Here is a 15,890-nt window from a genome sequence, read left to right on the forward strand (position 1 = left end):
CAAAAACACAAACAAATGAAACTCACCCAACCCAACACCACCAAATGAAATACACCCTGGCTCTAACACACAGTCCCGGAGCCAGAGTGTGACAGTACCCCCCCCTAAAGGTGCGCACTCCGGGCGCACCAGCATACAGTCTAGGGGAGGGTCTGGGTGGGCGTCTGTCCCCGGTGGCGGCTCTGGCCCCGGTCGTGATCCCCACCCCACCGCAGTCACAACCTGCTTCGGTAGCCTCCTCCCAATGACCCCCCTCCAACTAACCCCACCTGGACTAAGGGGCAACACCGGACTAAGGGGCAGCATCGGACTAAGGGGCAGTAACGGACTACGGGGCAGTACCGGACTAAGGGGCAGTACCGGACTAAGGGGCAGTACCAGGCTAAGGGACAGCACCAGGATAAGGGACAGCACCAGGATAAGGAGCAACACCGAGCTAAGGGGCAGCACCTGACTAAATGGCGGATCCTGGCTGGCTGGCTCTGGCGGATCCTGGCTGGCTGGCGGATCCTGGCTGGACGGCTCTGGCGGATCCTGGCTGGACGGCTCATGGCTGGCTGACGGATCTGGCTGCTCATGGCTGGCTGACGGATCTGGCTGCTCATGGCTGGCTGACGGATCTGGCTGCTCATGGCTGGCTGACGGATCTGGCTGCTCATGGCCGACTGACGGATCTGGCTGATCCTGTCTGGCGGAAGGCTCTGGCTGATCCTGTCTGGCAGAAGGCTCTGGCTGATCCTGTCTGGCAGAAGGCTCTGGCTGATCCTGTCTGGCGGAAGGCTCTGGCTGATCCTGTCTGGCGGAAGGCTCCTAGCGGCTCCCGGTCTGGCGGACGGCTCTGATGGCTCATGGCAGACGGGCGGCTTTGCAGGCTTTGGGCAGACGGGCAGTTCAGGCCCCGTTGGGCAGACGGCAGACTCTGGCCGTCTGAGGCGCATCGTAGGCCTGGTGCATGGTGCCGGAACAGGAGGTACCGGGCTGAGGACACGCATCTCAGGGCTAGTGCGGGGAGAAGCAACAGGGCATGCTGGACCCTGGGGACGCACCGTAGGCCTGATGCGTGGTGCCGGAACTGGAGGTACCGGGCTGAGGACACGCATCTCAGGGCTAGTGCGGGAAGCAGCAACAGGGCATGCTTGGCCCTGGGGACGCACCGTAGGCCTGATGCGTGGTGCCGGAACTGGAGGTACCGGGCTGAGGACACGCATCTCAGGGCTAGTGCGGGAAGCAGCAACAGGGCATGCTTGGCCCTGGGGACGCACCGTAGGCCTGATGCGTGGTGCCGGAACTGGAGGTACCGGGCTGAGGACACGCATCTCAGGGCTAGTGCGGGGAGTCGGAACAGGGCATGCTGGACCCTGGGGACTCCCATAACTCCTAGTGCGGGGAGCCGGAACAGGGCATGTTGGACCCTGGGGACTCACCTCACGCCTAGTGCGGAGAGCAGGAACAGGCCGGGCGGGGCTGGCGACGCGCACCGTATCCCTGGTGCGAGTGGCCGGAACAGGCCGGGCCGGGCTGGCGGGCGCACCGTATCCCTGGTGCGTGGAGTAGGAACAGGCCGGGCTGGGCTGGCGGGCGCACCGTATCCCTGGTGCGTGGAGTAGGAACAGGCCGGGCTGGGCTGGCGAAGCGCACCGTATCCCTGGTGCGTGGAGTAGGAACAGGCCGGGCTGAGCTGGCGACGCGCACCGTACACTTGGTGCGTATGGCAGGAACAGGCCGAACCGGGCTGGCGACGCGCACCTTACACTTAGTGCGAGGGACCGGGAACAGGCCGTACCGCACGGGGAACACACACTACTGGCTGCACCTCGGGACTAGGAACGGGCCGGACCGAACTGGTTACACACCCCAGTACCTCACGCCGTGCCTCAACACCTTCCTTCCCTGCTTTACCCAGTAGCCCCCTTGACCTGGTAGCCCACTGAATCCGTCCCTTCTCTGCCTCCGTCAGCCCCCTTAACCTGGCAGCCCTCTGACTCTGCCTTGTGGCAGCCTCCTGCTGCTCCGTCGCCCAAGCCATGTGCCCCCCCCCAAAAATTTCTTGGGGTTGCCTCTCTTCCACGGGCTTCCAGCCTCGCCTTCGCGCTGCCTCCTCGTACCACCTCCTCTCGGCTTTGGCTGCCTCCAGCTCTTCACGAGGGCGGTGATATTCCTCCGGTTGTGCCCAAGGACCCTTTCCAGCCCGAATCTCCTCCCATGTCCAAAAATCCTTAGGAGGCGTCCATAACTCCTGTGTCCAGACCCTTTGCTCCTGGACGCGCTGCTTGGTCCTTTTTTGGTGGGTTATTCTGTCACGATCGTCTGAAGGAGCAGACCAATGCGCAGCGTTGTGAGTGAACATGATGACTTTATTTATCAAAGCGACCATGAAAAAACAACAAAAGACGATACGTGAAGTTCTCTATGACACCGACTGAATCATAGCACAAGGAAACAATAACCCACAAAACACAGGAGAAAACACACAGAATATATATGGCTCCCAATCAGAGATAACGAGCCGACAGCTGACACTCGTTACCTCCGATTGGGAGTCATTAACCAATCACCAAAAACACAAACAAATGAAACTCACCCAACCCAACACCACCAAATGAAATACACCCTGGCTCTAACACACAGTCCCGGAGCCAGAGTGTGACAGGTTAACAAAGAAATAGGTACTCCTATATGCTTAACTTAGAGTTATTAATGTAACTTCAGTTGTTCTACAAACTTTGGGCTATATGTTTTGATTTTTAATACATTGTAAGGCTGCATGATGCGACTCTAATGATGATTTGAAAAAAGTTGCATGAAAGTCATGAGCTCTGCTTTGTTTTTTGCACAGGCTGTACACACTTCGTCAGTCTCACATTCACAATTTGAGAAGCACTTGATAATGCCTTGAATTTCCCGGCGGCATCCCCTTTGTGTGGCCAAAATGCACCTAAAAAATAAAATGCCTTTTGCAGCCCTTCTCCCTGAGTGCTGCCTGCTCCGAAGCAGCTCTCATCTCACTCACAGGGCTCTCCATCACGTGATCGGTCTTTCTCACAGGCTACAAATGAAGACAGACACATCCGGGACGCAACTGCGCGCGTCCTTATCCAATTCCGAGGTGCATATTGAAGATATTGGAAGAACTTTCCACATTTACTTTTCGTCAGCCAACAAGATGAGTAGGCCTAACGAACAGCAAAAGCACTAGCCTATGTCAATCTACTATCCCCCATAGTACAAAAGTTGACCTATTCTATTCTGTGCCAAACATAGTCTGGGACAGTTGTGGGATGCGATAGATCCCAAATTAATACAAACCCTAGCATCCCAAAACTTTTTTACGCAATGAGGCTGACGCAACAGATCAGAACGTTATAAGCGCAGCAATGCGCACACGGCAGTAGGCTATAAGCGCAAATGTTGCATTTGTGGGAAAACACCATTATCAAAAGTGACCACAAATGTGATTATGCATGTAATGCTTTTATTATAAAGGTGCATTTTTATGGTGAAAATTATCTTCCCCAAACTTGAAACTCACGCGTTGCATATGTCAGTTAGGCTCTACACCCGTTGTAAAGCGGATTAATGTGCTTCATTTTAAGAAGTTATTTCGTCACTTTTGTTGTGATACAAACCTTATCAAAACATATAGGCCTATGGGCTAGGCTACATGAGGTGTGCGACTATGATTCCAAAAAGTCACACAAAAAAGGCATTGTTTCTTGCCTTAAGCTGGGCATCATTCACAAGTGATAATATATAATTCACAAGTGATAGGCTAATATTGTCACCTATCAGACTATTTTTTATTTAATCTTGTCTTTACATATACTAAATAATATATGTGTGAAATTCGTTTTGATTTAGAATGGACCATTATCATGCAGCTGTCTCGAAATAGGGGTAGGGGAAAAAATACATGTCATCTCTGCACTTAAATAGCGAATGGAGGACGCTTTTCCTGTGGTTCATTTTCATGCCAGCCAGGTAGACTATAGCCCCTGTTGTAAAGATAAGCAATGTGCTTAATATTTGCTTAATATTAGGAAAGTTGAAAAATATATATAGAAAGCTGATGGGATCCTCCTCTTTTTAATAGAGGTCATCACTCTGTTTTCTTGCACAATTGCATAGCTTATAGAAATGTTGCGCAACATGAGCTCATGGGTTTGATTAGATTTTCGATTACATTTGCATTGATGTCAGAGTGATTAGCGGGACAATAGAGTGCTGAGTACCAGGCAGTTAGCAATTTTGGTAGGCTACTAATGACCATCAGCAGCATCAGAGCTTGGAGAAGCCTAATTACCATGACTAAACGTTCACGTGAAATTTGACTGCCTTCATGACTCGTGACCGCCGGTGTGGCGGTAATACGGTCACTGCAACAGCCCTAGGCATCACTTGTCTTAGTGACGTGGAATTAAAATCACCGGCAACAAGAAAAGCAATCTCCGGGTGCATGGTTTCCTGCTTGCTTATAGCCTCGTACAGTTTGTCAAGTGCCAGCTTTTTGTTGTGGAATGTATACAGCAGTCACGATAACAGAGGAAAACTCTCTCGGGAGGTAGAAGGGTTGGCATTTGACCATCAGGTATTCCAAGACGGGTGAACAATAGATCGAGACTACCACTACGATAGAGTCAGCACACCAGTTGTTGTTGATGAAGAGACATAGCCCTCCCCCTCTGGTTGTCCCTGAATCCGATGTCCTGTCCGCTCGATGATATTTTTTCAGAATGCCATGTTTCAGTAAAACAGAGGATATTGCAGTTACGAGCGTCGCGTTGATAGCACATCCACAATCGGAGGTCATCCAACTTATCATGAAGTGACTCTGCACATTGGGGTTATGTGCCTTCCTCAAGGGCACATTGACAGATTCTCCTTGTCAGCTTCAGGAGTTGAACTAGCAACCCTTCGGTCACAGGCCCACCGCTCTAACCACTAGGCTACCTGCTGCACGTAACGCAGGTGAGGGCATTGGGCAAATCCCAAGCAAAGATACAGTCGCTGGAAGGGATGGAGAGAAATGAAAGGACGGATTTATAGGTAAAGATACAAATGTTGGACCATTGTCAATCTGTCTGTCGTTCTATTAAAGATTATATGGTTCTCTCTGTTTCACCATTTACTCATAAATTAAGATACTGCTCTGATCCTCATTCATAGAGAACATAAGCGGAGCTGATTTTGCCTCAGAGCAGAGCATTGAAGAGGTACTCTAGATTCTAGAAGGGTTGTAGATCTTTTGTGACATCGAGGCTCACGTGACGATCACATTCATGCACAACAGTTTTTCATTCCAAGGCTGGCTTGAAGCGGAAGCCAGAATCGGAGAATGAAAAATGTGATTGATGCCCACTATTCATAGCATCCAATTAGCCCACACATATGGGGGGAGGGGCATGCTGTGTGTGTGTGTGCGTGCGTGCGTACGTGTGTACGTCAGTGCACGTGGCAACACATACATGTGTGTATGTAAATGCCCATGTGTGTGTAGAAATCCTTACTCCTGCCTCTCTGCTGTGCTGTGTGTGTGCAGTGTTGAAACGAGGCAAGGTCAAGAAGAGTAAGAATGACCTGATCGGTGCTGAGGAGGGAGAGGATCACTTCACTGACATGTCCTCTGTTGGTAAGACTCAACCATCATGTACTCCTATCTGACTGACCAGACTCAACTGTCTGTCTGACTGACCCCAACCTTCACATTTGACCTCAACTGACTAAATCAACCTTTGGCTGACCCTTGACCTTTTAGATAACAACTCCTTGAGCTTGTCCTCACAGCTTGTCTCATGTTCCCCCTCTGGTGACCTTTGGCCTATTCAAAGGTTTTTCTATTCTCATGCATCTTTTTGATGCTTCAATTTATTTCACTGTTATCTCTGGTATGTAACACAAACTAACAACACTTGTTACACAAGGAAACTCTACTTACATTACCATAGTCAGAAGGATTGCTTGTTTTACTGATTATTTGTAGCCTGTAGATGTCGTTCAATTTTCTTATTATACTCTAAAATTATAGTAGCTGGAAAAATCACTCCAGGATAATGGATTCGAGTTTTAATATTAATGAAATAAAGTTTGCTTCACAGAAAAAAATATGTAATTACTTGTCTTTGGGGGAAATACTCCTAACCATGATAATTGAAATAATTTTAGTGTTCACATTAAAGAAACCGTCTGGATTCCTCTCCTGACAACCTCCAGTGGCTGTTTTACATCTAAATTACTGTCATGGGGATACAGGCTTTACACAGTCAAATCTAACATCTACATTTGTCCTGTTCTAAACTAAAGATCCGATTTCACTCTCAGTGAGGCAGATTATAAAACCTTTAATGCAAAAAATTATACCTTTTCAGAGTGGTAAGTGAGAATTGAGGATACATTTTTGTCTTAGTCATTTGAGTCTTATCCATTTTAGTCTTAGCCGTGAAGGTCTTTCAATTATCAAAGAAGCTCGGATTTATTCAGGTGGAATGTAGAGCGAGAGTCTAAATATGGAGCTTCTAGTGGGTTGATTACAGCCTGAAACAGCCTCAATATTCTTATACGGTTCCCCCTCAGATACAGAAGTACAGACTTAATGCTGGATGTCAATATTTCTTTTTGTAAACTATTAGAACATGTATTGTAATATAATGTTCAAATCACCCTAGACTTGCCGATGATGACTTGATGATGATAATGATAATAATGCCAACGATGATGAACAGTAAATCACTTTTGGGAATGTGACGTGATGGATGACATGATACACCTTTCTGTGCTGACTTCCCTTCTTCACCTTCTTTCCCCTAGCGCCCCCAGGCTCTCCGTTTGGCCGGGCCAGCGTGAAGAGCAGTAAGCTGGAGAGCTCGTCCTACTTCCGCCGCAAGGAGAGGAGAATGCGTTTCTTCATCCGTCGCATGGTCAAAGCCCAGAGCTTCTACTGGATAGTACTGTGTCTGGTGGGCCTCAACACGCTGTGTGTGGCCATCGTCCACTACGACCAGCCTGAGTGGCTCACCACCACCCTCTGTAAGTCACACACACGTGTGTATTCACACCAAGCAGGCACACACACACATCCACACACACATCCACACACACGCACATCCCACACACACACACACACACACACACACACACACACACACACACACACACACACACACACACACACACACACACACACACACACACACAGATGCCTACACACACATGCACAGACACACACACATTCACAATCAAATGGATGATTATCAGTAGCTGATGCATTTAGTCATTGATGGTTCTCCATCCCCCTGGAACCCCAGACCAGGCAGAGTTTGTGTTCCTGGGTCTGTTCCTGTCTGAGATGAGCCTGAAGATGTACGGCCTGGGAGCCAGAAACTACTTCCATTCCTCTTTCAACTGCTTCGACTTTGGTGTAAGTCACCATACATGCCTTTGCAATACCTTGAAAAGCTAATTAATCTATCTCAGATGCAGATGCTAACTTAACTTGACTTACATGGCCACTGGATACATTTTTTATATGATGATCAAATGTTGAATTGATTCTAATGTTAAATGTTGAATGTTGAATTGAATCAATTGATTTAATTCATTGGTCCTCTGGGGAATCGTGGGTTCGATTCCCCGGACCACCCACACGTAAAATGAATGCACTCATGACTGTAAGTTGTTTTGGATAAAAGCGTCTGCTAAATGGCATATACAGTGTATGTATACAGTATACACTACCGGTCAAAAGTTTTAGAACACCTACTCATTCAAGGGTTTTTCTTTATTTGTACTATTATCTACATTGTAGAATAATAGTGAAGACATCAACACTATGAAATAACACATGGAATCATGTAGTAACCAAAAAAGTGATACAAATAAATAAAAATATATTTTATATTTGAGATTCTTCAAATAGCCACCCTTTGCCTTGATGACAGCTTTGCACACTCTTGGCATTCTGTCAACCAGCTTCTAGGTAAAATAGCCCTTGGTGGTGTGTTGGATCATTGTCCTGTTGAAAAACAAATAATAGTCCCACTAAGCCCAAACCAGATGGGATGGTGTATCGCTGCAGAATGCTGTGGTAGCCATGCTGGTTAAGTGTGCCTTGAATTCTAAATAAATCACAGACAGTGTCACCAGCAAAGCACCCCCACACCATAACACATCGTCCTCCATGCTTTACGGTAGGAAATATACATGCGGAGATCATCCGTTTACCCACACCGCGTCTCACAAAGACACGGCGGTTGGAACCAGAAATCTCAAATTTGGACTCCAGACCAAAGGACACATTCCCACCGGTCTAATGTCTATTGCTCGTGTTTCTTGGCCCATGCAAGTCTCTTCTTCTTATTGGTGTCGTTTTGTAATGGTTTCTTGCCAGCAATTCGACCATGAAGAACTGGTTCACACAGTCTCCTCTGAACAGTTGATGTTGAGATGTGTCTGTTACTTGAACTCTGTGAAGCATTTATTTGGGCTGCAATTTCTGAGGCTGGTAACTCTAATGAACTTATCCTCTGCAGCAGAGGTAACTCTGGGTCTTCCATTCCTGTGGCGGTCCTCATGAGACCCAGTTTCATCATAGTGCTTAATGGTTTTTGTGACTGCACTTGAAGAAACTTTCAAAGATCTTGAAATGTTCCGTATTGACTGACCTTCATGTCTTAAAGTAATGATGGACTGTAATTTCTCTTTGCTTATTTGAGCTGTTCATGCCATAATATGGACTTGGTCTTTTACCAAATAGGGCTATCTTCTGTATACCCCCCTACCTTGTCACAACACAACTGATTGGCTCAAACGCATTAAGAAGGAAAGAAATTCCACAAATTAACTTTTAAGGCACACCTGTTAATTGAAATGAATTCCAGGTGACTACCTCATGTCCAGTCTGCTAGCACAGACTGGAACATGTTCCGGGATTCTTCAGACAGCATTGAGGAGTACACCACATCAGTCACTGGCTTCATCAATAAGTGCATCGATGATGTCGTCCCCACAGTGACCGTACGTACATACCCCAACCAGAAGCCATGGATTACAGGAAACATCCGCACTGAGCTAAAGGGTAGAGCTGCCGCTTTCAAGGAACGGGACTCTAACCCGGACGCTTATAAGAAATCCCGCTATGACCTCCGACGAACCATCAAACAGGCAAAGAGTCAATACAGGTCTAAGATTGAATCATACTACACTGGCTCTGACGCTCGTCGGATGTGGCAGGGCTTGAAAACTATTACAGACTACAAAGGGAAGCACAGCCGCGAGCTGCCCAGTGACACAAGCCTACCAGACGAGCTAAACCACTTCTATGCTCGCTTCGAGGCAAGCAACACTGAAGCATGCACGAGAGCACCAGCTGTTCCGGACGACTATGTGATCACGCTCTCCGTAGCCGATGTGAGTAAGACTTTTAAGCAGGTCAACATTCACAAGGCCGCAGGGCCAGACGGATTACCAGGACGTGTACTCCGAGCATGTGCTGACCAACTGGCAAGTGTCTTCACTGACATTTTCAACATGTCCCTGACTGAGTCTGTAATACCAACATGTTTCAAGCAGACCACCATAGTCCCCGTGCCCAAGAACTCTAAGATAACCTGCCTAAATGACTACCGACCCGTAGCACTGACGTCTGTAGCCATGAAGTGCTTTGAAAGACTGGTCATGGCTCACATCAACAGCATAATCCCAGAAACCCTAGACCCACTCCAATTTGCATACCGCCCCAACAGATCCACAGATGATGCAATCTCTATCGCACTCCACACTGCCCTTTCCCACCTGGACAAGAGGAACACCTACGTGAGAATGCTATTCATTGACTACAGCTCAGCATTCAACACCATAGTGCCCTCTAAGCTCATCACTGATGGGAAAACACCTCCCTCTGCAACTGGATCCTGGACTTCCTGACGGGCCGCCCCCAGGTGGTAAGGGTAGGTAACAACACATCTGCCACACTGATCCTCAACACGGGGGCCCCTCAGGGGTGCGTGCTCAGTCCCCCTCCTGTACTCTCTGTTCACCCATGACTGCATGGCCAGGCACGACTCCAACACCATCATTAAGTTTGCCGACGACACAACAGTGGTAGGCCTGATCACCGACAACGATGAGACAGCCTATAGGGAGGAGGTCAGAGATCTGGCCGTGTGGTGCCAGGACAACAACCTCTCCCTCAACGTGACCAAGACAAAGGAGATGATTGTGGACTACAGGAAAAAAAAGAGGACTGAGCACGCCCCCATTGTCATCGACGGGGCTGTAGTGGAACAGGTTGAGAGCTTCAAGTTCCTTGGTGTCCACATCACCAACGAACTATCATGGTCCAAACACACCAAGACAGTCGTGAAGAGGGCACGACAAAGCCTATTCCCCCTCAGGAGACTAAAAGATTTGGCATGGGTCCTCAGATCCTCAAAAAATTCTACAGCTGCACCATCGAGAGCATCCTGACTGGTTGCATCACCGCCTGGTATGGCAACTGCTTGGCCTCTGACCGCAAGGCACTACAGAGGGTAGTGCGTACGGCCCAGTACATCACTGGGGCAAAGCTCCCTGCCATCCAGGACCTCTATACCAGGCGGTGTCAGAGGAAGGCCCTCAAAATTGTCAAAGACTCCAGCCACCCTAGTCATAGACTGTTCTCTCTGCTACCGCACGGCAAGCGGTACCGGAGTGCCAAGTCTAGGTCCAAAAGACTTCTCAACAGCTTCTACCCCCAAGCCATAAGACTCCTGAACAGCTAATCATGGCTACCCGGACTATTTGCACTGCCCCCCACCCCATCCTTTTTACGCTGCTGCTACTCTGTTAAGTATTTATGCATAGTCACTTTAACTCTACCCACATGTACATATTACCTCAACTACCTCAACTAGCCGGTGCCCCCGCACATTGACTATGCAACGGTACCCCCCTGTATATATAGCCTCCCTACTGTCACTTTATTTTACTGTATATATAGCCTCCCTACTGTCACTTTATTCTACTTCTGCTCTTTTTTTCTCAACACTTTTTTGTTGTTGTTTTATTCTTACTTTTTTGTTTAAAATAAATGCACTGTTGGTTAAGGGCTGTAAGTAAGCATTTCACTGTAATGTCTGCACCTGTTGTATTCGGCGCATGTGACCAATAAAATTTGATTTGATTTGATTTGATGAAGCTGCATGAGAGAATGCCAAGAGTGTGCAAAGCTGTCATCAAGGCAAAGGGTGGCTATTTGAAATTTGAAGAATCTCAAATATAAAATACATTTTGATTTGTTTAACACTTTTTTGGTTACTACATGATTCCATATGTGTTATGTAGAATGTAGAAAATAGTAAAATTAAAGAAAAACCCTTGAATGAGTAGGTGTGTCCAAACTATTGCTGCTGAGTAGCAAGTAGTAGCTACTTTGTTATAGTAGCTCTTTCTCCTCTCCTCTTCTCCACAGGTGATAATAGGAAGTATACTTGAGGTGGTGTGGTCTATGATCAAACCAGGGGCATCCTATGGCATTAGTGTACTGAGGGCTCTTCGTCTGCTAAGGTTATTCAAATTCACCAAGTGAGTGAACACACATTTCTGTCCACACATAGGCCTACATACGCTCGCACTCCGTGTACACTCATACAAGATATCAACATACATTCAGAATCAAATGTGGGGACAGTAAGAAGATATTTATCCACAGAGCAATGTTTAGCATTGTCCCATTCTGTCAGTCTGTAATCCTATTAAAGTTAGATAGGGATCATTTTATACTCACTAGATTAGTCAATAATCATGTGATTCACAACAATGTAGTGGAACATTTCTATCTATTTACCAGTAGCACCACAATCAAGCCTCCCACCGTCCTTTCCTCCCTATGTTCTCCCTATCCATTCACTACTATCTCTCTCTCTTTCTCTCTCTCTTCCTCCTTTCTCTTCTCTCTGCTTTCCCCAGGTACTGGAATTCCCTGAGGAACCTGGTGGTGTCTCTGCTCAACTCAATGAAGTCCATTATCAGTTTGCTCTTCCTCCTCTTCCTCTTCATCGTTGTCTTTGCTCTGCTGGGCATGCAGCTTTTCGGAGGACAGTGAGTATTCCCTACACTCTCCTCCATGGAACCTGACCCTTGACCCCTAACTTTTCACCCTTGACTCCTCTCTGTTCACAAAACACACACACACACACACACACACACACACACACACACACACACACACACACACACACACACACACCACACACCTACCTATCTACCTAATCCCTGATCCAGCACTGCAGTGGTGGCAGACACATTGCCACAGCAGGGACCGGCACAGCAGTGTAGCTTTGAAACCGGGCTGTGTAAAACCACCTGATCTGTGCTACGATGTGTTAATCAAAGGCCTGGCTCTAACCAAGCTCTGCCTGCCGACAGCCACAAACACACCATCTGGCGGAACACTGTTTATTGTTTAGACCAGAGGCCAGTCAAAATGCCTTCCTAATTGTTTAGTCAGGTTTACAGTGTTTATGTTGTCATTAGATTTTTACCTCAGCGACCTGAGTCAAAGTAAGCTACCTTGCCCATTATATCCTCGACATTGCAGCAGGTAAGAGGTTAGAGCACTCGAGGGAAACTCCAGTGTCATATTCTCACCTCTCCCAGAATGACGGCATTGGCGGATGCTGCGCTCCCATTGGGCTATTTGGATAGGCATGGTCCCATGCTCAATTTAAACTGGCTGTTCCATCATAATGGCCACATCAGTCTAGGCTGATGGATATGTGTGAAAACACTCTGATGTGCACATGGTGCTCAGCTGTTGGGCCTCATGCCTATCATGTGATGAGAGTCTGAATCCATTGTTCTTTTTCCTATAATCACCTGTGTTCCGACTCCTTGTGAAAAGACATGGGCGACAGAGAAAAGGCATTAATAGACTTCTATATTTGAGCTCAGCCAGTGAATGATTGAGCTGATTATACACTGCAGAGGTTGCATCCCTATCAGCCAGCCCCAGACAAATCTCTCAATAAAATCCAGGGAGGACGGGAAAGTAAACGGTTTAAGAGAGCAGTCTTCTGCTCCGCAGGGATTTGAATGTCTGCAGGACATAATTGCCTGCAGGGGATTTATGAAAAGCTCTAATCAAATGATAATATCAACAATGGGGAGGATAGAAAGATAATGTTGTAGAAATTAGTTTTTTTGGGCTTGTGTTTAATATTCGTTTTTATTCACTTGTTGGAACCTGCCAACTTTGATGCAACTTCATTCCATTGATAAAGTAAGCTAAAATAACAAGGGAATTGTTTTTAGATCCAACCACATTTTTGCCTAGTGGTAGGCCTATTTGGTCCACATGGAAAAGTATTGCCCTTTTGTCTTAAAAACTTCACTCTCATTGGTTATATAGGTTATTGTGTGGTTTTCATGTTAGATATAAACATTTTATTATTCATTCCTCTATTAGATAGAGATGGTGTTTTATAGGTGTGCTTTGTATTGAATCCCTCAAGTGCTTCAGGGAGCCTCTCAATACTCTAGTCTAGAGGACTGTGACCGCACTCTAAATTCAACACATTTTAATGGAAGCCGATCCAACGCCTGCGTTCCCTTCTCGTTGTAAACTAGAGCATATTCCTCCCATTCTCCACAGAGCAGAGCTATTGTCTCAGGGGGTGGGGGAGGGGGTGGCAGAATCCATCGCAGTGTATCAGAGCCTCTCACAAGCCTCTGTTTGAGAATTGATTTAATGAAGTCTCTGTAGATGCCTTGGGGGGGCGAAACAACAACATCCAATCCCTATTATCAGAGTAAACACTGTGGAGGTCTGCACAGCGGCACCAGAGCATTCTGCCGCCACTGCCATCAGTGTGCCAACCTAGAGAGAGAAAGGGAACAAGGGAAAAGGCTGCATATCTGCAGGTGGACAATCTACAATTTACCACACCCATACTTAATATCTCACACACACACACACACACACCACCACCACCGGCTCTCTAAGCAGGGTTCATGAGGAGTTGTTTATAGAGCTGGTAACTGTGATAACCCTATGTGCCCTCCTTCCCATCAAACCATCCCATGCCTAACTTCCTCTGATGCTCTTCTCCTCACACTTCCCCATCACTTCCATTCTAATGCTCTTCCACTCACACCAGTGCTGTCTCTAGCAAACCAATTTCTTAAGTGTACATTGCAAGTCTATCTAGGAATATCTTTGTAATTACTCATTGGAGTTATCGTGTAACCTCGTCAGAATTTTTGAGCATTCAAAGGGAACGGGAAAGCACAACTCAGCATTGAGAAAGCCCATCCTGAATGCCCATTTTAAATGACACACATGCATAATATGTCATATGCATTTCTACGGCCATAGACAATAATGCTTATTTGGACATGCATTTATATACACTGAGTATACAAACATTAAGGACACCTGTTCATTCCATGACATAGACTGACCAGGTGAATCCAGGTGAAAGCTATGCTCCCTTATTGATGTCACTTGTTAAATCCACTTCAATCAGTGTAGATGAAGGGGAGGAGACAGGTTAAAGAAGGATTTTTAAGCCCTGAGACAAATGAGACATTAATTGTGTTTGTGTGCCATTCAGAGGGTGAATGGGCAAGCAACATATTTACAGTGCCTTGCAAAAGTATTCAGCCCCCTTGGCGTTTTTCCTATTTTGTTGCATTGCAACCTGTAATTTAAATGGATTTTTATTTGGATTTCATGTAATGGACATACACAAAATAGTCCAAATTCGTGAAGTGAAATGAAAAAATAACTTGTTTCCAAAAATTCGAAAAAATAAATAATGGAAAAGTGGTGTGCATATGTATTCACCCCCTTTGCTATGAAGCCCCTAAATAAGATCTGGTGCAACCAATTACCTTCAGAAGTCACATAATTAGTTAAATAAAGTCCACCTGTGTGCAATCTAAGTGTCACATGATCTGTCGCATGATCTCAGTATATATACACCTGTTCTGAAAGGCTCCAGAGTCTGCAACACCGCTAAGCAAGGGGCACCACCAAGCAAGCGGCACCATGAAGACCAAGGAGCTCTCCAAACAGGTCAGGGACAAAGTTGTGGAGAAGTACAGATCAGGGTTGGGTTATAAAAATATAAAAATATAATTAAAAAATGGAAAGAATATGGCACCACAACAAACCTGCCAAGAGAGGGCTGCCCACCAAAGCTCATGGACCAGGCAAAGAGACCAAAGATAACCCTGAAGGAGCTGCAAAGCTCAACAGCAGAGTTTGGAGTATCTGTCCATAGGACCACTTTAAGCCATACACTCCACAGAGCTGGGCTTTACGGAAGAGTGGCCATAAAAAAGCCATTGCTTAAAGAAAAAAATAAGCAAACACGTTTGGTCTTCGCCAAAAGGCATGTGGGAGACTCCCCAAACATATGGAAGAAAGGTACTCTGGTCAGATGAGACTAAAATTGAGCTTTTTGGCCATCATGGAAAGCACTATATCTGGCGCAAACCCAACACCTCTCATCACCCCGAGAAGCATGGTGGTGGCAGCATCATGCTGTGGGAATGTTTTTCATCGGCAGGGACTGGGAAACTGGTCAGAATTGAAGGAATGATGGATGGCGCTAAATACAGGGAAATTCTTGAGGGAAACCTGTTTCAGTCTTCCAGAGATTTGAGAGTGGGATCGAGGTTCACCTTCCAGCAGGACAATGACCCTAACCATACTGCTAAAGCAACACTCGAGTGGTTTAAGGGGAAACATTTAAATGTCTTGGAATGGCCTAGTCAAAGCCCAGACCTCAATCCAATTGAGAATCTGTGGTATGACTTAAAGATTGCTGTACACCAGCAGAACCCATCCAACTTGAAGGAGCTGGAGCAGTTTTGCCTTGAAGAATGGGCAAAAATCCCAGTGGCTAGATGTGCCA

At 46.6% G+C, this 15,890-nt stretch overlaps 1 protein-coding gene across 1 annotated transcript in view; it reads left to right on the top strand.

Annotated features, from left to right (window-relative positions):
* Nucleotides 1-15,890, top strand: part of LOC121582603 (voltage-dependent N-type calcium channel subunit alpha-1B-like) — a 206,301-nt gene that overhangs the window by 112,183 nt on the left and 78,228 nt on the right. The window contains exons 9-13 of the mRNA XM_045213246.1: nt 5,537-5,626; nt 6,802-7,020; nt 7,299-7,411; nt 11,441-11,553; nt 11,938-12,069. Of these exons, the coding sequence (XP_045069181.1) occupies nt 5,537-5,626; nt 6,802-7,020; nt 7,299-7,411; nt 11,441-11,553; nt 11,938-12,069 (667 nt within the window). The remainder of the gene's footprint in view (nt 1-5,536; nt 5,627-6,801; nt 7,021-7,298; nt 7,412-11,440; nt 11,554-11,937; nt 12,070-15,890) is intronic.

Source organism: Coregonus clupeaformis, unplaced genomic scaffold (genome assembly GCF_020615455.1).
Source record: "Coregonus clupeaformis isolate EN_2021a unplaced genomic scaffold, ASM2061545v1 scaf0094, whole genome shotgun sequence".
Classification (NCBI taxonomy): domain Eukaryota; kingdom Metazoa; phylum Chordata; class Actinopteri; order Salmoniformes; family Salmonidae; genus Coregonus; species Coregonus clupeaformis.